General features: G+C 40.9%; 1 protein-coding gene across 2 annotated transcripts in view; it reads left to right on the top strand.

Moving 5' to 3' along the window:
* The window catches only part of SAMSN1 (SAM domain, SH3 domain and nuclear localization signals 1), a 94,773-nt gene extending 85,695 nt beyond the window's left edge, over nucleotides 1-9,078 (top strand). For both annotated transcript variants that reach the window (XM_054811403.1, XM_054811409.1), the window contains one exon: nucleotides 7,816-9,078. In XM_054811403.1, coding sequence (XP_054667378.1) covers nucleotides 7,816-8,021 — 206 coding nt within the window. In that variant the 3' untranslated portion in view covers nucleotides 8,022-9,078. The remainder of the gene's footprint in view (nucleotides 1-7,815) is intronic.
* Nucleotides 9,079-26,128: the final 17,050 nt, after the last annotated feature.

The raw sequence follows: 26,128 nt of genomic DNA, 5'->3' as shown, positions 1-26,128 counted from the left end.
GCTACCTCCTCCATTCAGCTTTCCCTGCAGATGTTCTCTAATCTCCCTCTTCGTGCCTTTGCTGACCTGTTTTTTTGGCTATTTGTTTGGGCTTTTTCGTGAACCCATTTACACATGCAGTCTTTCCTGTTCTTAGTCAGCTTCTGGGGAAAGGTAAGATTCTTGTAACCATGTTGGAGAGGCATTTAAAGGGTTTTCTTTGCCCACCAGGATTAGTACCTCTTTCTGGTCTACAGCTTTGTGAGATGATGGGCTAGGAAAGGACTTTTGAAGCGCTGTCTATGTAGAAGCAGTGACCGAAAGAGTGAATCCAGGAAAAAAAAAAGGTTACATTTTCCAAGAATTGTATTGCAGTGATCTACCTGGAAATCAGAAGAAAATGTGATCATTTTCCTAGTTTGCCCTTAAACTGAGTATACATATATTTGTGTGTACTTCAACTAGCCTTGCTATACTTTCTGCACCTTTTATTGCGTATGTATTTTCTATATCAATATTTAACACACACACACACACACACACAAAAAGCTAGATTGTAATTTTGCAGAGTTTTGCATCAATGTGAAAAACAAAACCAAAACATAATGGTTTTTAACAGACCACGCAAATGTCAAACTATTCTGGAGTAGTGAGGATACGGTTTACTATTTATATTCCTTGTGTAACAAAAGCATTGCAAGCAGCCTTAGACCCCTAACCTTTTTAGAAGATGACACCAATTTTTTTCTTTTCCTGAAGGTGTCTTAACTCTTAATACTCTGCATACATCTGTGCAAGGACCAAACCTAAGAAGGTCCTTACATATCCCATACAATGAAAATTAATAAATTTACCTTAATTATCCAAATAGGGTTCTTCCTAATTGGCAGCATGGGATTAAGTCACTTTGCCAGGCAAAACCATGTCCCTGATGTTATTTGTATGGTAGTTTAATAATTTTAATTCTTGTAATGGTTCTGGAAATAACAACATCAAATCTTACAAAGTGGCCCATGCTTCAAAATCAGTGATGACACTGTAGTCTTAGATCAAGAGATTAAATGAATATTTGCTTCACATCCACTTTAGATAGATATAGCCAGTCTTTCTACTATTCACATTCAATAAAATAATATTCCCAGAATTTATGAATACTCACAAGGACCAGAACCAAGACATCTTTATATACCATGTCAGCTATATGCATTCATTTAAGTCTAATTGAGTTTCATAAGGCTCATGTATATTTTAAGGTAAGTCACACATAAACACTTACCTGGTTTGGGATACTGTCTTGAATGAGGACTGAATCAAATCCTTGCCTTATCTGGTTGCCAAAGGTTCATACATCTGTCACGTGACTGGTAGTGACAGAACAGAATTTAACAACTTGCTCTAAAAGGGAAGATACTAACAACTGCAATTGATAGAAGCCATCTGTTAAGTCGTTATAACGAAAGATGGGGAGTCAAGATGATCTTGGGGATAAGCTCAGCATGAGTCTGACTTCATCTGAATCATTTGACCTCTTTGTCCTTCCATCAATCTGATTGGAAAATTGGGTTGAAAGAGCTGGGTGCTGCTGTGAAAGTGAATTCTGCATCTGAACTGAACTTTCCTAGGTCAATATTTATTTTTTTTTTCCTAAATGTGCATGACTCAGTCCAGCATAAATGATTTTTTAATTAAAATTGATTTTCTGCATTGCTTAGAAGTGAGTAGCATAATTACCCACAGCTACAAGGTAATCTGTTTACTGGCCAACAGTATTCTAGATGTAAGTTCAGTACTCTTCCAGGTAAAAGTTCACTGTTTTTATAAGCTTTGTGAAAAAATATACTAAGGCCACGGAGCGTCTTTACTGTTCTAAGCCCGTCCTTCTCATAGAGCTTGGAAGATTTCCATGTCTTTGCATTACATTCGTGCTTCCATGAAGCATATGTTTGATTAATAGATGGAGTCTCAGGTATGGTCCAGAGTTGAAATGCAAGGGTTTCCGAGTTTTTGTGATTCTGCTATTATTCAGAACAGCCAAGCATGCTGGAATATAGCTTCGTTTTACTAGATTCTACTATAAATGTAATAAAACAAGATTTAATATTTCTTTAATGTGATATCTGATATTGTGAAATGTACAGATGTTTTTACAGGGCTTATAATTTCTTTTTCTTTCCTTGGCTTTTTCTTGACATTTATTGTATGTTATACTAAGTGATTTCTTCATGCCGCATACTTGTGACTATGTAATTCATGTTGCAGAATAAACACTTACTGAGTTTTCTAACCAAAAGACCTGCAGCAATAGTTTCCACATTATATGCTCCTTAAAGCCGTCCAAAATATAGGATTTCTGGCAGTGAGAATTTTTTCATCATCTTGCATGTGACTTAAACCTGAATAAATTTGAAAGGAAAAACTTTACCCATCTCATACCAGGAATTAAAAAGTAGATTTTATTTAGCAAATGCTACCACAAAGTGGATTTTAAGCAGATTTTGCTTCCTGGTACTGCATTATCTTCTTTCTACCTTTTCTGGGACTCCAGGCCCAAATTCACCATCTTCAAGTACTTTGCGTAGCAAGGCTATCCTAGAACTTCAAGGTCTTGTAAGCTCCTCATGACCTTCCCCACTCTCTCAGATCTCTTTTTAGATTTTCTATAAGTTCATCAGACCTATATATTTGGGACAAAATGATTGGTTTCCATGAAGTCATGGCTGGGGAGGAAAAAACCCCCTCTTTTTCATAAAGTATTTCTTAATAGCTTTCCATTCTTCTCCCAGATGGCTTCTAGACAGGAGATGGATGTCTGTGCTTTTGTAGGATGCTATTTTTAAAGTGAAGCAGTTGCTGGATACTTTAATGAGTAAAGTAATAAAAGAAGTTTAGAACTTTTTTCTTGACTGGTTCCCAGCACACACGTCGTTTTTGTGTGTGCAAAATAACCTCGATTCTTTTCTCACTGACATGATGTAAGTCAAGAGGTTCATTCCTGAAGTCCAGTGGGTTACATTAGTTCGAAGCTATTCTGAGTTAAAGAAGAATTAGACTTCATTGGGTAAGTGCATACAGTTCATTTTCTAGAAAAAAAAAAGGTGCATACGTCCAATTTGGGGGATAATATTTTACACTTATCTCCCCAAATCCACTTCGTTAGCTTACTTTTCATATTTAAGTGCCAGATCATACTCTAAATCCCAGTGTCAGTACCAGATAAGGTTTGTTCCTTATTTATTGTACTTGGACGGCAAGATAGTGGATAGGTGAGGACATGACTTACAGTTGTCAGTTGCGTTCTTTATGTGAGGACCTATGTGAGGACTCATCAAGAGCACCATTATACGCTGGGCAGTCCCTTTAAATAGTGGGATTAGACAATATCATGTCAAGGTCAAATAGTGCTCAAAGACAATCTCCCCTTCCGTACTGTGGTACAACTCATTGACCTGGACACAATATTTCCAGATTTCCCAAGGAAGCTCATCCTTGCGTGCGTATTAGTATTTTTGACCTTTTTTCAGGCACATCTGTTTGCTTCCTGATTTTAGAGGAAAAAGAAGCTTCTCGTTTCCGTTTTCACCACTGACTCTCCTCTCACATCAGTTCAGTATCCCTCCCAGAAAAGCTATGTCACTGACTTCAGTGAGTGCAATTTTTTAAGTTGCATGTCTGTAAATATCCACAAAAGGTTTACTCCTTTGAGTCCCCAAAGTATTGCATGCATGTACAGACCCACTTCAGGTTTCTCTGCTTCTTTTTCAAGAAGTATCACCATTTACTGCTTCAAAATGATCCTTTCTGAGTTTGATGCTTTATGACTTTTCATTTAATTTTAACAATTAGGTGATCTAACTGGTACAGGCACTACAGGTTGATACATGGCTTTCATGGAGGTCTAACGTCAGCCTTGAAGACACACTTTGTTCTATTTAGTTATTGTGTCGTGCTGCTCAGCACGTCACTGCTGCACCTTCCAGGGAGGCACGCAAGTGACTTTTAGCCTAAAGCACCATGCTCCTAGCCCACTTCTCCTTCTGGGCAAAACTCATGAAGGCAAACTCTCAGAGGGCACGCTCATAAAATATGGCTTGCTGTTGGGTGACCTTCTTTTTTTTTCCAAGGTAAAATCCAAGCCTTCTGCCACTCAACTGGTTTAAACTGACCTAACCGGATGGGAGTCAGTGTGACCTCAGTACATTCTTGAGCTGAATTGCCTTAAACCTAAGCTTAAAGTGCCTTCCTAATCAGGACTTTAAACTTATTAAAAAAAAGGGAAAAAAGCTGGTGAAGGAAAAAAAAAGAGATCTATGCCTGCATGTGTCATGCACATATGTGTCATTGAATAACAAATATTCATTTCAGAGATCTAAATAGCAAGGAAGATAAGTATGAATTGCACATCTATTAACAAGGCTTTAGCATTTTTTTTCAGAAGTCTGAATATAATCCTACCGTCTAAAGTAGTATTAGAATATATGTGTCAAAATGATGCATATCTTGGACTTTTCTGGCCATATCATAGACAACAGTGACTGAAAGCTATTTATCTTATATGAAACTGCTTTACTGTAGAAAAAAGATAGGACTTCCATTTGTTGATAAGATAGTTATTTCTGATGATTCTGCAACATCTAAAGGCAGTTTAATTTTATCAATTCCTGTTTCCTGTGCACTGTATCTTTCTTCTGATGTCCAAAAGATTAAGACAGTAAACTTACCTTTACTAATGTGGACCTTGAACATGTGTGTGTTAGAGGAAGGAATTAAGTGGAACTGAATGTAAGAGCCAAAAGCTAAAAAGAAAAAAACGCCATAGTTTCTTTTCTCATGAAGCAACATCTAAAGCTGTATGCTACATATATTTACAATACTCAGTATCCGTTCAAGTGGTTTAGTAGTTACTGCATAGTATTTAAGGCTGCTTTAAAGAGAAAAAAAAAAAAAGTGTCAAAGTTGGCTTTCCGTCTTTTCTTCTTAAATATGGGGGTATTCAACTTTTTCTGCTCAGAATGAAAAATTGAAAATATAATGCTTTCACTGTCTCAAACTCCTGAACATTTTTGGTTTTCAGTTTTTCATGTAAGAAATTCTTCTATTGTTATGGGAGGAGTCAGAAGTTTCACATTTCTATGTTTTCTAAATCAAAATTTCCTATTCTCCTAACAGATGTAAATTCAGAGTTTAAAAATCCTCAGTTCCAGGCTTGTCAGTGTCTTTTTCCCTGAAACACACAAGAAAAAGACATCGCTACAAAAGAATTTAGGATCTGTTTTTCACAGAGGAACTACTCAGATTATCACAATTAGTTACAGGGCACTAATATACTGACTGAAACTGTATTTTCTTTTTAATCTGCTAGTTACTTGGTCTTCTTTCCACTGTAAAACAAACATAGTGGATGGAGGTCCCTCTTTGACCTTGAAAATGTAAACAGGATTAACACTTTTTAGGTCACTGCTTGCCGGGGCAGCAGATGATGCTACAGAAGCTGATAAAAGTACCAGCAAGCAGCATTAGGCTGATGAAGGGATTACAGCGGAGGGCAGGGGAGCCCTGCCTACAGCCCCGCAGCCCCACGGCCCCACGGCCCCACGGCCCCACGGCCCCAGGCTGAGCTCTGTCAGCCCACAGTGACCGAGACCTGGGTTGTCTTGGCGCGGATGGGATGGGTGCAAGGAGCTAATGACACAGTTTAGACAAGGCTTTACTAGGGCATCTGCTGCTATTTGTGCTAAACTACTTCTGTTGCTACTAATAGTAGCAGTAATACCTTCATTGGTGTAATGCCTTTTGTAATTCCGTCCCGACTTAAATCAGAAATCAATTGGACCCTACGTGATCAAATATTCTCCCTGCAAAGCGAGATAACATTTGACATGACAAACTATGTTCTGTAAGGTGAGAAGGAGATCAAACGGTTACAGTTATCAATTAAATCTGATGAAAGGTGTACTCTTTCACGCAAGTGCAATTAACCATTAATTTATTTGGCAACAAGGTGGGACTTCTCTTCCTTGGAAAGTATTTAAAGTAATCAGAAATCCTTTATTTTCTTTCTTTTTTAAATACATAAGTTTATGCCTATAACCCATTCACGCAAAAATTACTAAGTGGGGTGTTGGATTCTTTTCTTCAAAATCAGATTAGTTTATTAACTTAATTAGGCAACCGAAAGTTAGAAAATATTAAACAGAATTAATCAGTCCAAACAAATCTTCAAGACTTCTGTCAGGACCTAGAAATATTTCTCAATATATCAAAATGCTTCGTGAAGTAAGTTCATTGAAATCTCACACAAAGACGACAGGTCCTAACTCTCCTGCTGTTCCATTTTGATATTTTCAGAGTGAAACTTTTCAATTTTTAATTTCTAATTTATTCTTTGTTATACAATATAATGCAAGATTTGAAAAAAATAATAGTCCAAATTGTAAATCTTTCCCATGTTGCTAAAGCTTATCATTCCCAACAACTGAAACAAATGTCAGTATGAATTTTCCTTGTGGAAATTTTGTAATTCTGGGATTCCACCCTAGAGCTAAACCAGATTAAGATTTTGATGAAGGATAAAATCCTTCACGAACTAGGACTTCCATTCTGCTCGTACTTGAATTGAGACAGCTTAAATCTGACTAAAGATTCGAAGCTACCTATTTAACCATTGAGCAACAAGTCAAGTGAAATAAGGGAGCTTTCTTTGCAAAAGCAAAAAGGTACCATTTTTCTGAAGGGCTAAAATCTGGGGTAAAACCATTTAGTTCCTTATACTTTGTTTGGAAAGCAAGTCACAGTTTGAGGTAAAAATGCAGTCACAGGAGGGCGATAAGGAAAAAGAAAAGTATGAAAGGGAAAGATTTTACATTTTATAGCTTATTTTCTGAAGAAATTTTTGTATTTCACAGCCAGAAAATATGAACACGAACTTTAACCACAAGATATATTAGATTCATGACACACAGGTATATCCTGTCTGCAAGGCACCAGCTTGCTGAGCTTTTTTTGAGAGGTGTCTCAATACTGTCCCTGATTTGCAGATTTTTGAGTTTGAATAGATTAGTCGTACAGCAGCTAAACAAGGACAAATTATTTGCAAGATACTTTGCTTCTACTTAGTTTTGGAACAGTGGTCAAAAACCAGACAGCAGGAGTTAAGCATCTCAGCTTCGCTGAGGCCACTGTGTTTTGGAAAATAACCTTTTGGATTTCAAGCTAAGCTTAGGAAGTTTCCATCAGCCACCCACTCCCTCTGAAAAGTCCAGTGCTTTAGAATACCTGACTACCACATCTTTACGCTGAGCGCTTCTGAAGACCAGCGCATTATGTCTCACCAGACAGTGCACAGAGTAGGTACAATGGTGGGGGTTACATTCAAAAGACACAACATCTATAATGCAGCGTGTTACAAACAAGGCGCAGTAGGCTACATGATTAATGGCATAAGCAGGCTCTGGAATAGATGAGTGTGGGAGGGGGAAAGCTGCCACCTCTACTGTGGGCACAGCGACCACGCATGGTGACTGTTGTACCAGGGGACAGCCTAAAGGACCTCACTTTAAAGGATGAGGCCAAAGTCTCCGGCATTCATCTCTGAGCAACACACTGCAGGATCAAAACCAACCTCAACATCAACTTAGATGTTGTTATACTCGTGTAATCATATTTTTAGTTCTTTGATGCTGAGGTTTCTGTTTCTGATAGACACAAGATATTGATCTAGTCATGTGTATATACCAACTGTTTCTACAGTTCTTAAAGATCAGTCATGTTTCTATCTCTAACTCTTTCCCAGGATATTTATTTTGACAATTTTTTTCTTTCTTTTTCTGTTCTTTCTAGCTGAACAACAGCAGAAGAGAGAGGGTGGTCAGGAGATGCGGAGCTTAAGCCCTCATGATGGCTTTGACAAATCACAATTAAACGACTGCCCAAGAGATTCTGGCTGTTACGTCTCATCAGAAAATTCAGATAATGGTAAAGAAGAAGTAGACCCAGAGAGCCTCTCTGACATGGTGCAGTCAATAACAATCAGTGAGTCAAATTGAATCAGTCCTGCTGCTTTTCTGCAGATTTTCAGAAAAGACAATCAGATTTGCTGGTATGATGTCACAGAAGCAGAACAGAAAATATTCTCAACACTGAAAATCTACTTCTGTCTGATGTACAATGCTCTAGACTGTTTAATATGTAGACACTTGATAGTTAAACGTTAGATGATAATAAGAATATCTCCTGCTTTTCTTTTCAATGAATCCACAGACATTTCATTGAAAAAGTTTATACATATGTATTTATAAATATTTGTACAGAAAATGCATTTTCTATAATAATAGAGAATTGGTTTAGGTAGTCGTAAATAATCTGGATGTGTTCATTTCTGGAACTGTCCAAAATGTAAATATTGTACATATTTATTTTAAAAAGATACGGATTAATCACACTGCCTCTATTTTTCAGATGTGTTTTGCTGATATTTGTACAGATTGTATTTTCATTGACATATCTTCATAATAAAAAGGTGGATACATTCACATCCTACTTTGAAAAGTACCAAGCTGATTCTCATTAATATTAAAGCTGTTTCACACCATTCGTCTCCAAAACGGGCTCTAAAGTAGACTATCATCTCCTACACTTTGTCCTGGAGGTACGAAAGAACTGTAGTGTGAATCTGAATCAAGCTTTCTGTGTTCATTATCTTTTAGAGAACATAGCCATCTGAATGGCTTATGCACTGGCAATTTCTTTATTGTTATTTTCACACCTGTTCTCATTCTTCCCAAGCATTATACAGAGAATACAAGCTTGGAGAAAAAAAAACAAAACAAAACGAAACAAAACAGTATCAATGCTGTGCTTTTATGATCATTTTTTGTGAAGCTCTTGCCTTTTGTGTGTGGTGTGAAGTTTGTTAATAGAGTATTTGTTTGTATCCAAAACTTGGAAGATAATATGGTTATTGTGCACTATTGTCTTTCATGTGAGATTTTATTGTCATTTCCCAGTATATTTTGCACTGGAATACACACTTTAACTGCCTGTCTTCTTTTAGAGTACTTCCTTCAAAAATAAACAGAATCGCGTGTTTGAGCCCTTTAAAAACTACTTGATTTTTAATGTGGTCATTACATTTCAAAGTCTGCTCTGTTCTAAGACTAACACAGTAAATGGCAACTCCACTCAGCATTTTTATCATGCATAACAATCTGTGTATTAAATCAATAGAGAAACTTTTTGCTCACCAATTAGTCACACAATTTTCATAATTTAAGGCATTTTGCATTTATGTTAAAAAGTTTCCACATATTGCTGACAGCTTAAAAGAAAATCACCTCCAGAACAGATGAAACATGGAAAGTTCCACCCCCAAAAAAGTATTTCTGAAGAGGCTATAAACAAATGGAAAGCTTTTCTTTTCTCCCCCCCCCCCCTTTTTTTTTTTTTGGTCCAGTGGAAATGCCTCTGTAGTTTTCATGTCTACTGCTGTCAGACTCCTAATACACAGATCTGCTTTGACGGCGATAGTATAAAACCAGCAATTTTAGAAAATTGCATTAACTAGATTTCAAAGATTTGGAGTAAATAAAATCTGTTTAGGAAAATAAACAAGAAAGGGAGACACTAAGATTTGGTTCTGGTTTTAACTTACTTTTTACGCTGGCAACAATCAGCTTCGTTTAGCAGCAATGACCCTGTATTGCCAGGCGTGGTGGGGAGGCAGAATCCCTTGAAGGGATGAAGTTCGTGGGAGCTTGTATCAAGCAGCTGTATTTGTTTCTTAATGCTTTTCTAACCACTAGTGTGTCATGACACGCAGTACTGACTTCACTTAATATGACTTTATTAATTTTTTCTGAAATAATGTAGTTGGATTGGCTTCTATCATCTCCTCGTTTTACAGAAGGACTAAAGGCAGTTTGAATTCCTTTAAGAGGGGCTTATCTTTTGGCTTTTGCAGCAGAGGTGTTTAGTCTTCAGGTTGCTTCTATCTAGACATCTGTGAAATTGCTGAACCTGTAAAAATATGTTGAGGTGAGTTTAAATATGATTATGACTGTCAAAAAACAGCTCAGATAGCTGGGTCAAGGACTAACAACCACAGAGACCAGAGATGTACTGTGATATGAATACCCTGAGAAATGTTTATTCGCATAGGTTTACAAATGAAAATAGGCCTCCCTAACTAGTTACAGTGAGACAGGCAAGGCCTTCCATAGAGCAAAACACCCAACAGCTGCCATTATTTTACAGAAATCAAACCCTGCATAATTTGGGCTGATGGTAAGAGGATAAAGGTGTAAGGGTAACCAGTTGCTAACTATGGGCATGAGCTGTGCTTTAACCACTCCTGTCTCTACTCGGTAAGGCTTTGTCCAAAGGGCTTCTTGTTTAGAAAAATGCGTCAACTGAAAGCTTATTCAAGACATTTGTAACTTGCTGCGAAGGCAGAGTAGATTAGATCTCAAGCTGAGAAACTTCCGCTCTCTCGAGCTATTCTGAGAAAAAGAATGAGGAAATTTTGTACCACAAAGAAAAAAAAAGTGCGTTTCCTACAAGAAGCATAACCAACCTTCTTTTGTTGCAGTGGTCTTGTTATTTACACTGCTTGTAATAGCAGAAACAGTCCTTGATAGGCTTTAGTGCTGGATAATCTGAATAAAAGATAATTCTAGCAACTGCTGGAGCAAGTCTGGTGGAGAACTGAGCTACTGTACAGGAATCTTTAAAATGTCCCAGAGACAGGGAAGAGAAGCAAGCAGCAGAGGTTCTGTTCCTCTCCGTAGCTTGCTCAATGATGTCATGTCCATTTTTATTAACCTTCCTCTACAATTAAGGAGGACTGCAAGGTTTGTAAGTCTCGTTTTCGGAGATAACTGAGAGTCCATTGTACCCTGCAGTTACGAAGCATACAAAAAGATGCAAAACCAGTCAGTAATAGTAGAGGAGAAGCTAACAAAGGTAGCCCTACTAGCCTTTAGCCGGTGGGGATTTCCCCTGTCGCAGAGGGCTGCGGTGCAGGTGCAGCAGACATCCCCCCGGGGCTGCGGCGTGGGGCTGGCTGCCGGCACATGTGCTGCTGCCTGCCCGCGGCAGAAAGCCGGTAACTGAGAAAGACTGAGGTGACCTGCAGAAAAATTCAGGTGATGGCAGGCACCTTCGTCCCCAGGGAAAAGCCACCTCTGGTCAAAGTTAACGTCGCTTTTAGCGGCATTGCCTCATGCTCAGCCCCATTTGACTGCCGTTCGCAGCTGGCATTGCGTTAAAGGAGGGCTGCTTTACCATTAAAGAGGGTGGCAGAGTGCCAGACCACAGCCCGGCGATCCACACGGACTAGCCTGATGATCCTGGGAGTCAGCATCCTGCTCTCCTGGCTTTGTAACAAAAGTTTTGAAAGTCAGTGGGCATACACACATCAGTGTAGAGGTTAGCAGCAAGGAGGGGTTTGCATTCATTTTGTTGAGGCGTGAATGAGCACATGAAGCATAAGGCAGAACGTGGGCATACCTGTGGAAATTCCGGAGGAGACTGACCTCCGAGGGACTCGACTAATTACTGGCTGCCAGCTGGAATTTGCACCGCTCACATAACCCTCTGCAGCCAATTTTCCACCCACCTTACCACCCAGTTATCCATCCTGTACTTCAATCCTACCACTGAGCGGCCAGTCTCTCCTGTGATATGAGGAAGCACACATCTCACTAGCTATGATATACAAGGGGTCCTTATACCATAGTACTTGGTCCCAGGCAGTGGCAATTAAAATAATTTCTGGCATTGTCAGGAGATCTGCATCACACTGGTGGAGCCATTACAAAAGAAAACTGGTGCAGAGAGCACAAGGCAATAGTGAAAGAAAGAAAGGATACCTTGGGTGCTGTGAACCAGACAGACCAGTTTCTAGATGTCACTAGGTTCACAGGTGAGTCCAACCTGCCCCTTTCCCTGGAAATTAGCTGTTCCATCAAGCCAAAGTCAGTACAGTTCTTTCTGCCCACAGATACATGCATACGTGCACACACAACTCTGTGGTGTCAACAGTTAAAGGAAGACATACCATAGACTCTTTCATTTTCTTGGGTCACATTAGCAGCTTGGTTTCTGTCCTAAGACAGCCTCAATGGCAGTTTCACAAATGAGTCACATGTCATCATAGATGGCTGAGCCTTTCTTCATGTCAGAGGGAAGTAGTTCTATCACTTCTAGTAACAGCATGGCAAACCCTCTGCCTCTTTTTCACAGCTCGAAGCTGAGGTTTGGGTTATGTTAGCCACTGAAGAGGTTATTTGCATCACACTCTCGTGTCTGCTGGCTGTGTATGTTGTAGTACTGCTTTGTGCAATGACGGTCTTTGGTCAGTTCCAAGAATATATCACACAGGATGGTATAAGCGTCTTCTTTTGGTCTAAGAGTTCCTGCATGAGGTGTTCGCTTGCGTCCTTGATCTTTGGTTCCTGGTAGGCAATGGGCAGATTTTTCCCTACATCTCAGGGGAGAATGTGGAAAAGGCTGTAAAATGGCTATTCAGAGCATCCAGTTTGTATGTGTCCAGTGTCTGTCTTACATGATCAACCCATAAGCCTGTAGCTCCTTGTCTGCCTCCGAAGCCCTGAGGGCTGGCCACAGGACTGGCACTAGCTAGCATCCTTGCTGCAGACTGACAACCAGCCAGTGATTCTATCAAGCTCTGTATTTTACCTGGCCCTAGAAGAAGGGCTTGTCTGTTCACTGGAAGACCAACAAAAGTGGTGTCAAATCTTCTATTTCTCCCCGTCTATGAAAGGTGAAAAAATGCCACTACAAGCACAAGGCAAAACGGAATTGGGGATAGCAATGGGTAATACATTCAGGGAAACACAGTTGTGAAATCTAGAGTCACATCATGTAGGCATAATAAACAGCAGTCATTGCAATGAACTTGAATTTCTTGGGAAACATGTATTCTCTAGAAGGAGGAAACAGGTGGGAGGACTTCCATGATAGGTTAGGGGGACCTGAGATGGTCTGACATGCCCAGTGATGTCTGCTAGGCATGAGATCTGTCAGCCGACAGCAAGAGCACAGAAAATCTACCTGTGCCAGAAGTCATGCACAAATGAGGTACAAAAGGGCTGGAGGGCAAGTGGTGTTCCTTAACAGCTCACATACCTTGGCTGCTTAATTTAAACCTGACCAGTGTCACACAACATGTATGTTCCCTGGGCAGAGCCCACATGTCCTCACCTCCTAAGGCGCATTCCCCATGCCAACCAACTACATTAATGCCTCCCTACTCACTGGTGCTCTGACGTGGAGCTATGGCAAACCCTGGGCTTTATTAAATTATCCACTTTCAGAGATCTCAGGTTTTGAAGTTTGATTCTCCATAGCTCCTCTGTGCTCACAGTGAATGAGGGTTAGATGCACCCTTACTACTGTCCCATTACTTTCCCATTACAGAAGCTGTGCAGCCCAGGTTTTCCAGGTCTCCTTTCCTCAGTCACAGTTTCTGGAGGTGTTCTCCACATATGGAAGGGCTGTCTTGTTGTGTGCCATATGTGGATTTTTTTGGGTGGAACATCAAAGGTGTAGAAATGTCGAGCAACTCAGCACTGGGACACGGACACAAGTCAAGAGTGTGCAGGGCCATGGGGTAGTTTTGTGAGACTGTGGGCAAGCTAGTTGACACTGTTTGGCTACCAGTCATGTCCGTATGGCCAAGGGAGGAAGTGGGAGGACTTCAACCTGAATCATGCACGTGGGTCGGCGCAATCCCAAGCATGACTATAGGCTGGGCGAGGAATGGATTGAAAGCAGCCCCGAGGAGAAGGACTTGGGGGTGTTGATTGATGAGAAGCTCAACATGAGCCAGCAGTGCGCGCTTGCAGCCCAGAAAGCCAACCGTGTCCTGGGCTGCATCAAAAGAGGTGTGACCAGCAGGTCGAGGGAGGTGATCCTGCCCCTCTACTCCATTCTTGTGAGACCCCACCTGGAGTACTGCGTCCAGCTCTGGGGGCCCCAGAACAAGAGAGACATGGAGCTGTTGGAGCGAGTCCAGAGGAAGACCATAAAAAAGATCAGAAGGCTGGAGCACCTCTCCTGTGAGGACAGGCTGAGAGAGTTGGGGTTGTTCAGCCTGGAGAAGAGAAGGCTCCGGGGAGACCTCGTTGCGGCCTTCCAGTACCTGAAGGGGCCTACAGGAAAGATGGAGAGGGACTTTTTCAGGGAGTGTAGTGATAGGACAAGGGGTAATGGGTTTAAGCTGAAGGAGGGTCGATTTAGATTAGATGCTAGGAAGAAATTCTTTACTCTTAGAGTGGTGAGGCAGTGGAACAGGTTGCCCAGAGAGGTTGTGGTGGCCCCATCCCTGGAGGTTTTTAAGGCCAGGTTGGATGAGGCTTTGGGCAACCTGGTCTAGTGGAGGGTGTCCCTGCCCGCAGCAGGGGGGTTGGAACTAGATGGTCTTTGAGGTCCTTTCCAACCCAAACCATTCTATTATTCTATGATTCTATGATTCCCAAGCCTCAGCCTTCCTGCAGAAGGAGCCAAACTGTATGAATCACAGCTACCCTGAGTCCAAACTAGCATACCAGGGTTAAGAGTTGCTTGCTGACTGGCGATCAAGTTTGAATACGAGTCATGACAGCCAGCCTCTGCTGCTTCTACTCTTTCAGTTTTTTAAACACCCTCACCTAGACACTTCTGATGTGCTTTGTTTGGATGCCAAGTACTCAGTGCAGGTCTCAGGGACTGCTCCTGGAGACGGTTAGCTCAGTCAGAGCTGAAAATCAGGCCCCAGCCTTTTGCCACTTTTCCATGACAAGAAATAAGGTATTTGTAAGTTGTGTCTGTGACACACATTATATCACAAACCTCTCTAAAATGTTCACCATCATATTTGTGAGCAGTCCCTTGGTGGCGATCAAAAAAACATCCTCCAGAGAAAGCACTTCTTAAAATACTATTGGAAATAACCTTACACTTTACAGAGTGCAGATGTAGAAGAAATGGAAAGAGAAAGCCACTCATGTGGGGAAAATACACTTCAGAGAACAATGAATACAGCAAAACTGAGGAACTTGCATGCTTTCAAAGAAATCTCTCTGTATCTTACCTAACTGCTTTGCCTCCTAAGTTTGTTCTCATCTCTAACATAAAAGGTGAATGACTAGCACATTCTTTACACTGGCATATTAAAATAAAATGTACCTTACTGGAAGAACAGTTACTTCTCTTTAAATACCTTTGTGGTAAAAATATACAGTAAATACTTATTTTATTTCCTTGCCTATCTGTCTAGCTGCATAGCTATTTAAAGACAGGGATGAAGTATCAGAAGGAGCTAGAAGATTATTAGCGTAACTAATAGTTCTGCACCACTCAATTAATGCTATGAACATGCTTACAGGACATCTACCTGTCTTCTTAGTTCTGCTTTATTTTTAGACAAAATGCATTAGCAATCTTTGTTCATTTTAACTTTGTTAAGCAAAATGTGCTTTGTAACCTAGAAAAGGCTTCTTCCATTTGGGGCTTTGGAGGGGTTGCTTTTTCATTTTGCTTTCAGAATGAAGGGAAAGCCATCATTAGTGGAAGTGGTTGTATGACCCGTGACTTTGTCAGCTATGGCTTTCCTTCATTGGTGAAAAAAATAGGAAAGTAAACTGGTTTGGACTGAATTTGTAGACCTATGTCGAACTGAGTTACGGGATCAAAAATACTGTATGTTGTGAAAAGCATTAAGAGTGCGGCTGTGTAGGCCAGGCCCTCAGGTGGTTAGTGAGGTCTATGAAAGGAAAGACAAGAAGTGCGTAGCAGAACAGGACCAGGTATGAGAGAAGCCGTATATACTCTGACTTACGCTTTTAATACAGCAGTGAATGTGTTTAATATAACACCGGCTTGCCTTGTAAGGCAAACCAACCACCTATAATTCTTGCATAAACTCAGTCTCTGCAGCACCATAATTTCATGTTTTACTCTGGAAAAAGACCTTAATCTTGCACAACTGGCAGAGAATTTAGATATTATTTGCCAAAAATAAACAAATCTGTGTGAGACACGATTCAACAATTTAAGATCCTAGATAACAGGATTAGCTACATACTGTATAGTACTTCATAGTTTCAAAATTGAGTACAGGGGATCATTTAATTAAAACCTATTCAACTGAAAATCCTATTTATCTGAAACAAATGTTTGTCCTATCTATAATATCAACAAACTATTCACATGAGCAACTAGCAATAAACAACAGAAAGATGCACAATGAATGTCAATTAACACAATTTGCTTTCAAATAAACTTGCAGTTTATGTATACAGCTTTAGTACTGTCCTGTGTATCCATTATAAAGGTCAATTAACCTCAATTGCAGCTAGTCAGCTTGTTCTAAAACAAAATCAGCATAAGATACCTTTTTTTTTTTTTTAAATCAGCATCTCAGCAATTCAGTTGCCTGGCACTGAAGAACTTGTAAATTGCTAAAAGTCTTTGCTAAAAGTTTTATGTTAGGAAATATATATTAAAAAAAAAAGAGAGAGAGATTGGCTGAAATTGGTGAGGTGTCACAATGTGGCTGCATAAAGCTTTTAAAAAAATATTCATTATTCAGCATATAAACATACAGATTTGGAACAACAAAGAGCTTTGGTAAATGTGTGCCTCAAGGATGAAAATCTTCCTAAGCAAAGCTTTCGATGCATACGCTAATCCAAGACTACACTAACAAATCTCTTGAAATGGAACTCCTCACTAAAAATGGCCTGTGTGCTTTAAGCAGTATCAAAGATTTTTTTTTCCCCCTCTCCCCTTTGGCTGCAGAATGTCAGCATTTATGGTAAAAGTCAATCAGGTGCTCACTTGTTCTGCTTAATCAGGAAGAAATGGTACCACGTGAGCACTAGGAGCTCTCATCTGGAATTGCACAAGCATTGCTAACTCAAAGGACCATCAATGTTGTAGAAAGCAAAAGCAAGTGGTTAGAGGTCTGACATATTGGTCTGTGAAGGAGGAGTATGCGTGACACTTCAAATGAGAATATTTGTAATCACACTCAGGAAAATACAGGTGAATCACTGGACTTATAGAAAGGCTTGTTTTCTCAGACTTTTCTTAACCTGTCAGTGTTTGAGAGGCAGTTTAACTCACTTCTTAAAAAATAACATGAAAGGTGGCGGCTGACATCATGAACCACAATGCTGGCCCTACCAGATGCTTCCACAGTCTTTTTGAAACTGCTGATAGTTATAAAATGACTACAGCGGTGTCTCCTCTCTTTAGAAAAGAAAACATACGAGACTGTACAAAGACCTAGGGGGAAAAAAGATTGCTTTCTTGGAGTGTGCTAACACAACTTCATTCACAGAAGGTTAACAGGGGCTCTGTGCTTTCTCTGTCCTTTATGAACTTCGTCTTTGCTGCAGGCAGACAGCATTCAGTGCTACAGTGTAATTTTCCCAATGCTACTGCTACTGAGGCTCATGGAATATAAAAAAATATGCTAAAACTTGAAAACATAATTATACTGGACATAAAACTGTAGAAAAATGCTTAGTTTTCTGGGTAAAATTCACCTGTGTCCCTAAGGCCTATGAAACACTCGCCTACTATTGAAGCCTAAGAACTACAGAGTCTCTTAACTACATTAGAGTACCCTGACTCACTGCTCCTTCCTGCTTCAGTGCGTAAGCCTTCCTAAAGGTGATCTTTACTTACCACTTCGTTGCTATAGCAAACATCAAACTCCATTGCACTGTTTAACTTAGTAGGATTACATTTGTAAAAAGAGCAACTATTCTTCTTAAAAAAGTAACAGTCACATCCCTGTCTGATGGGTATGCCTTTCAAAATTCAGCTACAAACGTGAACACGGTTCATGACGACTGCAGAAGCAAAAAAATGTTATTTTAATTTGGTCACATTGCTAAAAGAGGCCCTCCTACAAACAAGTCTGTGTGAATCTTAGCATTATGGTTTCAGCATGAGATAGAGAAAAGACACATGCTTGGCTTGGCTACCTAATGATGAATGGTTGATCTGTATGGACCAGGCTAGAAATCTTCTGCTAATCCCTAAGTTTCATGTAAAAAGAGAAAATGCGCAGTTATTGATCCAGGATATGCTAAGATGCTGCAGATCCTTCAAGTGAAAAAAAAAAAAAAATCTACTATGAGTTCTTACGGGTTGAAAAACTTTGCAATGAAACGGTTCTGTACCCCCTTAAGAACTATTTGCTAGAGGAAAACATGCCTCATAAATCATGGGGTTTGGTCTGGTAGCGTTATAAGAAAGACCATTTGAGTCAGCCAGCGAGGAGTAAGGTAATACCTCCTAAAAGGCATCCTGAACATCATCAGGGTCTTGTGAAACAACATTTTGATTAGCTAAGTGAAAATGAATCACGAGCGTTGGCGTACAGCTATGCTATCATTTTATTCAAAGAATGATCAATCGGTAGCAGAGTGATGAAACATTAAACAGAAAGATCAATTCAAGACATCATATTCTTACAAGACTCCTAGATCCTCTACTCAAGACCTGATAGTTTCCACAAGACTTATCAGACATGGACGATAATTACAAAGATATGGTAATTGAGGGCATTAAATCAAGCACGTGAGCTAGATCTGCTGTCACAGCAAGAACTTCTTCATTGAGAACTGGCAGAGAAGGATTTTCTTCCCCCTCGACTGGCACAGTGCGATCCTCATACAGCCACTGGCACAGTAACACGTTCCACTTTAAATCTATCCTATCTACACCCTGTTGAAGTAATTCAGTTAATTGTGTGCATCAGTCTTTGGAGAAATCTTTCATACTGCTAGTTATGTCCTTGGATGAGTATGGTAGCAATCAAGCACTGCAGTGGCACACTGCTGCCTGCTAGATCTGGAATCACTGCTACAGAGCCAAGAGTCCACTTAAGCACCAAGGAACCAAGAAGCCCACAAGATCATCTAAGCTTTTAAATGCTATAAATTACTCAAGAAGGGATGTGCTGTAAGCATTAATGTTCACTATGGCGCAAAGCACTATACAGGGGGGAAAGCTAGCCAAAGTATGACTTGACAATTTAAAGAATTTGATACTAATGTAAGTTTATTAATTTTTTTTTTAGCCTTAGAGGAAAAATAATAAATAAGAAAAGAAAGAAAGAAAGAAAGAAAGAAAGAAAGAAAGAAAGAAAGAAAGAAAAGATTAAAACCAAAAGACTTGCAAGGAGGGCCAGACAAAACATATACCCAGACAGCTGAGACACGGTTCTTCTACAGACTGTGCCAATATTGACTTTCACATAAAGTACTATTTTTTTATAGAAAAGGTTAACCTCCCACAATTTACTTACTCATGAAATATAAGGTGAACAGAGACACTGATGCAAATGATCCAGTATATTAAAAAATGCATTGAGCCAGGAAACATTCAAAGTTCTGTTGTAAATTATCTTTTAAGGTCTGGGATAGTAGACACTGTGGCTGTGCCAAGCCCTATTAAGTGCAACAGCTGGGTTTAGAAGGAATCTGCTTTTGGGGTTGGTCTCTAAAAGGCAGAGGGGCTTCCTGACCCACTCACCCCTTAAAGATAATTTTTAAAAAATGTTATTGATAGCCTACTACCACATTGTTAGCAGCTCAGTAGCAAAGTAGATAGGGACAATTGGAACTATATATTTCAAAGGAGCAAGGTATAATAACAACTGTTTGATCCCTTCTTATTCTATCCTGTAAAGGTTATCACTATCATTTATAAGGATGGAGGAGAAAGAGGCAAAGTTGTCTTGGTTAGCTTTTCATATGAACTGAAAATATTAGGCTGTGGTGTTCTCCTTCCCCTACTGCTCCCAGACAGCAATCAGAGAAGTAACCAAAGACAAGCAGGGAAGAACTGAGTTTATATGCTGCTGATCTGAACAGTAAAGTTTTTCCACTTCTCTCTCTGGCCTAGGACACCAGACAGATGAGTTCACATACCCCTCGTTTATTTTTAACTACTATTCCACTGAGTCAGAGAACCTGTGGTAATGCTGGGAGTTTGAAAGAGCAGGAGCCTATGAAGAAATTCCCCCAAACTTCCCATTGACTGGGGAGCTGAAACTCCTGTAGGTGTTAGGTCCTCACTTAAGGTTTGATTGCATGAAATAGCCCATGTGGGGCAGTAATACTGTGCCAGGGCTCTGTGCAGACAATTTTATTCTGCTGTAATGCAGCAATTCTTTCCTCTTTATGAAGAAACTAGGGTTGTATGGGAAGATTTGTACAGGAGATCAGTTCCAGTTAAGCCCCAGTTACAATACTCATGCACATATTTCTTGGAGGCAAATCTTCACAAGAGAAAATTGCTAAACTCTAGAATCAGAGAGATTAGAGATGTGATGAGTCCCTCTTCCCTGTAGGACTGTCCCTTAGTAGTTAGGTTTACAACTTACCAACATTTGCTGAGATTAATGGAAAGGCTTTGATACAGAGTGGGGTGGTCTTTAAAATGAATTGTACTTTTCCTTTAAATATGAGTAATATGCTAGCTTGTGAGAAGTGAAAGGGATGAAATCAGAAAGGTGAAAAAAAAATCTTTCCTTGGGTGCAAGATCTGATATAGAGATATTTGCTATGTAGGTTGTGCTGAAAACCCTCTAGTGCTTTGGAGGGACCATTCTGGTCCTGCTTACCTGCTGCGATTGAGGCAGAACAGGGTTAGTGTTGGGACAGCAAGAGAAATTCCCTGTGAAAAGGATTTCCTCTGGCAGGTGTATTGACCCTGGCTAGCAAGAAATGCCAAAGAGATGCCAGATTTGAGAGGAGGTTTGAGGAGACCTTGCTCCAGTGTCCCCACCTTCAGTCAGTGTTCCACACCTTTGCAAAGCCAAAAGAGACAGCAGACTATGCAGTCGGCTGGGTTTGGGTTTCACAGTTCTTTGCTCAATATGTGAAGCTTTTGTCAGGGCCATGCAAGTTCACCAGTCAAGCATGGAGCAACCCAGACACTACGTACTCACATGTTCAGATGCTCTTTACAAGCCACAGTATTTTAATACTATATGACGTAATACGCCCAGCCAAATCTGGTTTCTCCTACTCCTGCCAGAAGGTAAATTAGCAGTAGCGATTTTTACAACTACATTTTCTCAGTCATTTTAAAGTCAGTTGGTAACTTACGTGGTCACTTTCTTAGCAAGAAAAGCTCTTGTGCAGTATCTGCCATATGTGCTCTAACTATCTGGCATTTAATTATTATTTTTAATTTAAGTGAGAAAGATATCTCTTCTTGTGTCTCTTCAGGAGGTGTCTTACTTCCTGTGTAATTTCACTCTGTGCGACATGAAAAACAACTATGCTGTTCATCTCTTCCTGTCTCCTGATTTTTAGCTCCAAGGTATAGAGCTCAGTACTGTTGCACATTATGCCAGAGGTCTATTAAGCAGCATACTGGTGCACCGATCTGGAAAAATGTAGCAGTCAATGATGCTGGCTGCATTCAGCAGGAGCCTCGTAAATTGTGGGCACATTCTCTGCATCGCTTAAGAGGTGCTGAGGTAAAAGAGAGAAGCTGTGCTACCTGCATGCATGATTGATTGCCAGCACTGAAACGTTCCCTCAGAGCACGCTGCTGCTCCTTTGCCACCTTTGCTCCAAGGGGCATGTCAGCAGGGGAGGCAGAGACAAGAAGGAGAAAGAAGGACGCAGAGGATGCGCTGAGGTTATACTGCTGTCCGTCCATATTCATTGTGGCTAAGCCCTTGGAGATGGCGATAGATGCTACATGTCAGAGCAGCTCCCCAGCTGCTCCAACCTGGCTGTGGGCTGGCAGCCAGGCCAGGAGTTAGGAAGCCATAACCAGTTCCTCACTCTGCGTCAACAAACGTGGACTCAGCAAAGCTGAAGTTCTGGCCCAGCGCCTTTGCTGAACACTGAGCCTGGGACACGGGTGTAATTTTACTACTTGCATTCTCCCTCAAAGTCTGAGACTGGAACACTTATGCAGAATTCATTCGCTGAGTTTTTAATTCTTTGCAGGCAAAATGGTGTGTCAGCAAGTATTGTCTTGCTCTCTGAAAGAAGTAATCATCCTCAGCAGCCCTTCCAGTCAGAGGGTCTCCAGGGCCGACTCCAAGCTCTGCAAAGTCAAAGGGGATGTTTGAAAGAGAGGGCTCAAGCTCCAAAGCCTGTCAGACATTTTAAGTATGGCACGTGGCACTCCTTGGGAAGTATCGCTGTCCCTGTATTGCAGGCATAAATTGTAACGTACAGAGACCCAAGTTTTGCTAAAGGTTCCTACACAAAACACTGGCGACTGCTATTATGAGCATCACTCTGTGTTTGATCATGTACATCTGACGGTACTACCACCTCAGCTCTCAATGGTGTGAGCTGGGACATAACCATTGGAAATCACCTCTTAGCTGCCACCTGCGAGGGAACTTCAAAACAGTGCCAGCCTGCCACGAGCAGCGAGCCACCAGCTGTGAGGCCACACTGCCCAAGCAGATCCCATGCTGCTGGGCAGCCCTTGCAAAGCGGCCTCACCCCTCAAATCTTCTGTACCAAATGCCCGACCAAACATCAGGAATGATGCTCAGGCAAACAGTTCACGGAAACAAAATAAAAACCCTTGCCATGATAATTGTTTCTGAATTAAAATAAATGCATCCTGCACTGGTTGGATGTGACTGAAAAAATTAATATGCTCTTCCTCCTCTGCCCGTGCTGTTTCTGTCACCATCTCCCCCTCCCCAGACCCATCCTTCCCATCCGTGCGAGGCTCCCCTCACTAAAAATGGCGGGGTGCATCTCACCCAAAGGTGGGCTCTTGCAGTGCTTCCCACACACTGCTCTGTGATGTGGGCTTGTGGCAGCCATCATGGGCTCAGCACTGGGTTTTACCCGAGAAGTAACATTGAACTGCGTGGTGATGTGGGGAGACAGCACTGAAATTGCCAGCTCATGCATGCATGAGGACAGCCAAGCTGAAACCACCTCATCAAGCAAAGCCTCCTGGGGAATGGTGGCTCTTGCAGGCCCAGGTCACGGCAACGCTTCAGGGGAGGGCTGGTCTCCATTAATGGCACACAAGGAAAGTGTTCCGGCTGCAGGGGCTGCAGTGAGCAGCAGACAGGGCACGCGTGAGGGGAAGGCGTGGGAGGTCACAGCCCCATGGCAGGCGCGGGGAAGGGGAGCGTGAGGCGCAGCACAATGGCTTGTGGCAAGGAGCACCTGTGGGGCGGGGTGAGGGACCTCAGGGCCTCCTGGACCTACCCGAGACCCGACAGCTCAGCTGCCGGGTGCTCCTCCATGTTGTAAGCACATGGGGAGGGGAGTGCCTCTCCTTTGGAAAGGGTGGTAATTAAGACATTGGGACTTAATTTATTTGTCTTTGCCCTAAAAACATTGCATTAGAAAGCTCCTGTTTTCTGTGGGGTTATAAAGGATAACAAATGGACAGAGAAGCCAGAGGACCAAGCTCTGACAGATAAGGCAACAGCCATGCTGAGGAATACCTCATGTTAAACAAGCAAGATAATTATTCTGCTCTACTTAGCATTGGCTAAGCCTTGTTCGAAGAACGGCATTCATTTTGGGGCACCACATTTTAAAACAGACAGAGAAATTGGAGAGAGTTCAGATGAGAGCAACAAAAATGATTAAAGAGTTAGTAAATAAGACCTCTGAGAAAAGGTTACGAGAGCAGGGCCTGCTTGGTCTGGAGGAAAGAGGACTGAGGGGAAGCATTACTGTCTACAAATATGTAAAGGGCTGTTATGGAGAGGACGTAGACCAATTATTCTCATTAGAGAACAAGGACAGAACAAGAAGTAATGGGTTTAAGATGCAGCAAGGGGGAATTTAGATTTAGTATTAGGCAAATGTTATAACTATTGGAAAAGTTAGGCAACGGAACAAGTTTACAGAGAAGATTGAGCAATCGCCATTACCAGAGAAATATGTGGCTGAGTCTGCCAGGGCTAGGCTAAGACTAATGAAACTCAGAATCCTTCTCCAGTGCACGAGGATTTTCCTGAGCCCCTCACGGGCAGACGACAAGGGCTCCTAATAAACAGAAAACACTCAATTCAGAGGAAAACAGGAGGTTTGTGTATATATACATGCATGTGCATGTATATGAATGCTGCAGAAATGAACACTATACAATGAAAGAAGCGTTATCAGTAATCACAGCCCTTATTGTTATCCCATGTTTTGTCCCCAAACACCATACCTCCACATCAGTCTTGCTCCAGCACTATGACTAGGATATTAGTAAACCTATATATATGTTTTTGGGTCCCAGTTCTGCATTCTTTTTCCCACAGGATGATGAGCTCGGCAGGAAGCTCATGGAGCTTGATTTACAATCAAATGAACACACAACGTGGAAGTTACTGTGCAACTGCCATGGATGCTACTGCGACAGCTCCATCATTTGCACCCCCATGCCTAGTTCACATACAACTACACAACTAAAATCAGCTTTCCTACTCATTGATTACCTTAACTACAAGGTAGAAATCATCAAAGGTGCAGATGGGGAACCACAGATGGTAATGGAAGCACTGAGTCACTCTTACTACTACTTGCAGTGTTTGAAGTCTGTAGAGCCTGATAAATGCCACGTTCTTGCTATGAAAATAGAGTGCAAACAGAGAAATAGCAGTATCTGAAACTCAAACATTCCCTTATATTTAGATTATCACTACCACTTCTGTAAGTCTTCAATGCTTTGAAAATCAACATGAACAACCACTGTGCTTTAGAAATTTAATAGCTATCGATACATTTGGTGAAATTTTTCTAAAACAAGAATTTCACCTTTTGTCATTAAAAGAATGTCCAACCCAAACCAAAAAGGTTCACACACTCGGTCCACTCTGAATCTTCAAAGGTTATTCTGCTAATTTTGAAAATTTTGGACTAAATAATGCAATTAATTGCAGGCAGGCAGTTTATGTACCATTTAGCCTAGAGTGAGGTTTTATGCTGAAGTTATCAATTCATTTGAAACAGAAAAAAAAGAATGGGGAGAAGCTATCATAAACAAAGTGTTAGTCCAGCTGTGAAACACTGAAAAGGGTGGCAGTGTAGTCAAGTGCAAGCACAAACTACTTATTTGCTCATATACTGTAGTCATCTGGAAAACACTCCTCTCCTTGCTGTAGGTCAGTGCTCTGCAGAGGTTATCATCACTGACCAAGCTTTTTGTAACATTTTTTGAGGCTATCGTAAAGGCAGGCAAGAAGCATGTGTTGATAAAGAACTGATTGGAAATGTCAGCCTTATGGGAGAAGGTGCCAGTAGAGCTAGCTGGCTTTTTTTTTTTTTTTTTTTTTTTACAAGTACAAGAGGATTAAAACCTTCCTGGTCAGGAAGCAAATCCTGAGGAAAAGAAGCCAAAAGTCTGACAGGGCTGTGAACCTCATAGCCATAGCAATAATTTTGCAAATGACTAATAATAAGGAGTCGATAATCCAAAGGATGATCTCTGAAGTGAAGAGCACCAAATTACTTCGGGGAGAAAATCAATTATCTCCAATGCAGTTTCGTGGCTGCACAGCCTACAATATGCAAATGCACATAAGTTACCATAGTCACAGAAACCTGAATATCAAACTTAACAGAAAAAAATCCAAGGAATTTTACAAGAATCACTGAAAAAATATCCTCCTCATGAATGGATGCATATCCACTTTATTGACACAGCTACAATGTTATTCTAATATTCTTCATCACAAAGGCTGACAGCCGTCTAGAGATGTCAGCATCTATGAAAGAGATGCTGCACTGTGGTGAAAGCAGAATGGGGTGACTGGGTCTGGGAGGCAGTACAGAAATCAAATTATCATCAAATACTGTGGGCAGATTTTTAACATCTTTTCTCTTGCTGAGTGGTGTCTTACTCCATAACTGGGTCACTGAAATTAATGGAACTACTTGCAAGTAAAACAGTACTCAACGTGCCTTCAAGCATCCGAGTCTGACCCACAGTACATATTCAAATGTCACCTTGTATTTTAATGTATCTCAGACTTGAGGGGTTTTTTAAATTATTATTAATTTAGAAATAGATTCCTTATTGGGATCAGGCTCTTTTTTTCACTAGAAGCACAAATGTCTTTAGAGGAGGCGTCTGAACATTTGGCCACTTGTTACTAAAAATCCCATTTCCATGCATGTGTAATCCACGT

The sequence above is a fragment of the Grus americana genome, chromosome 1 (assembly GCF_028858705.1).
Source record: "Grus americana isolate bGruAme1 chromosome 1, bGruAme1.mat, whole genome shotgun sequence".
In the NCBI taxonomy this organism is placed as follows: domain Eukaryota; kingdom Metazoa; phylum Chordata; class Aves; order Gruiformes; family Gruidae; genus Grus; species Grus americana.
Note: the sequence above shows the minus strand (reverse complement) of the source record. Positions and strands in the feature narration are given on the sequence as shown.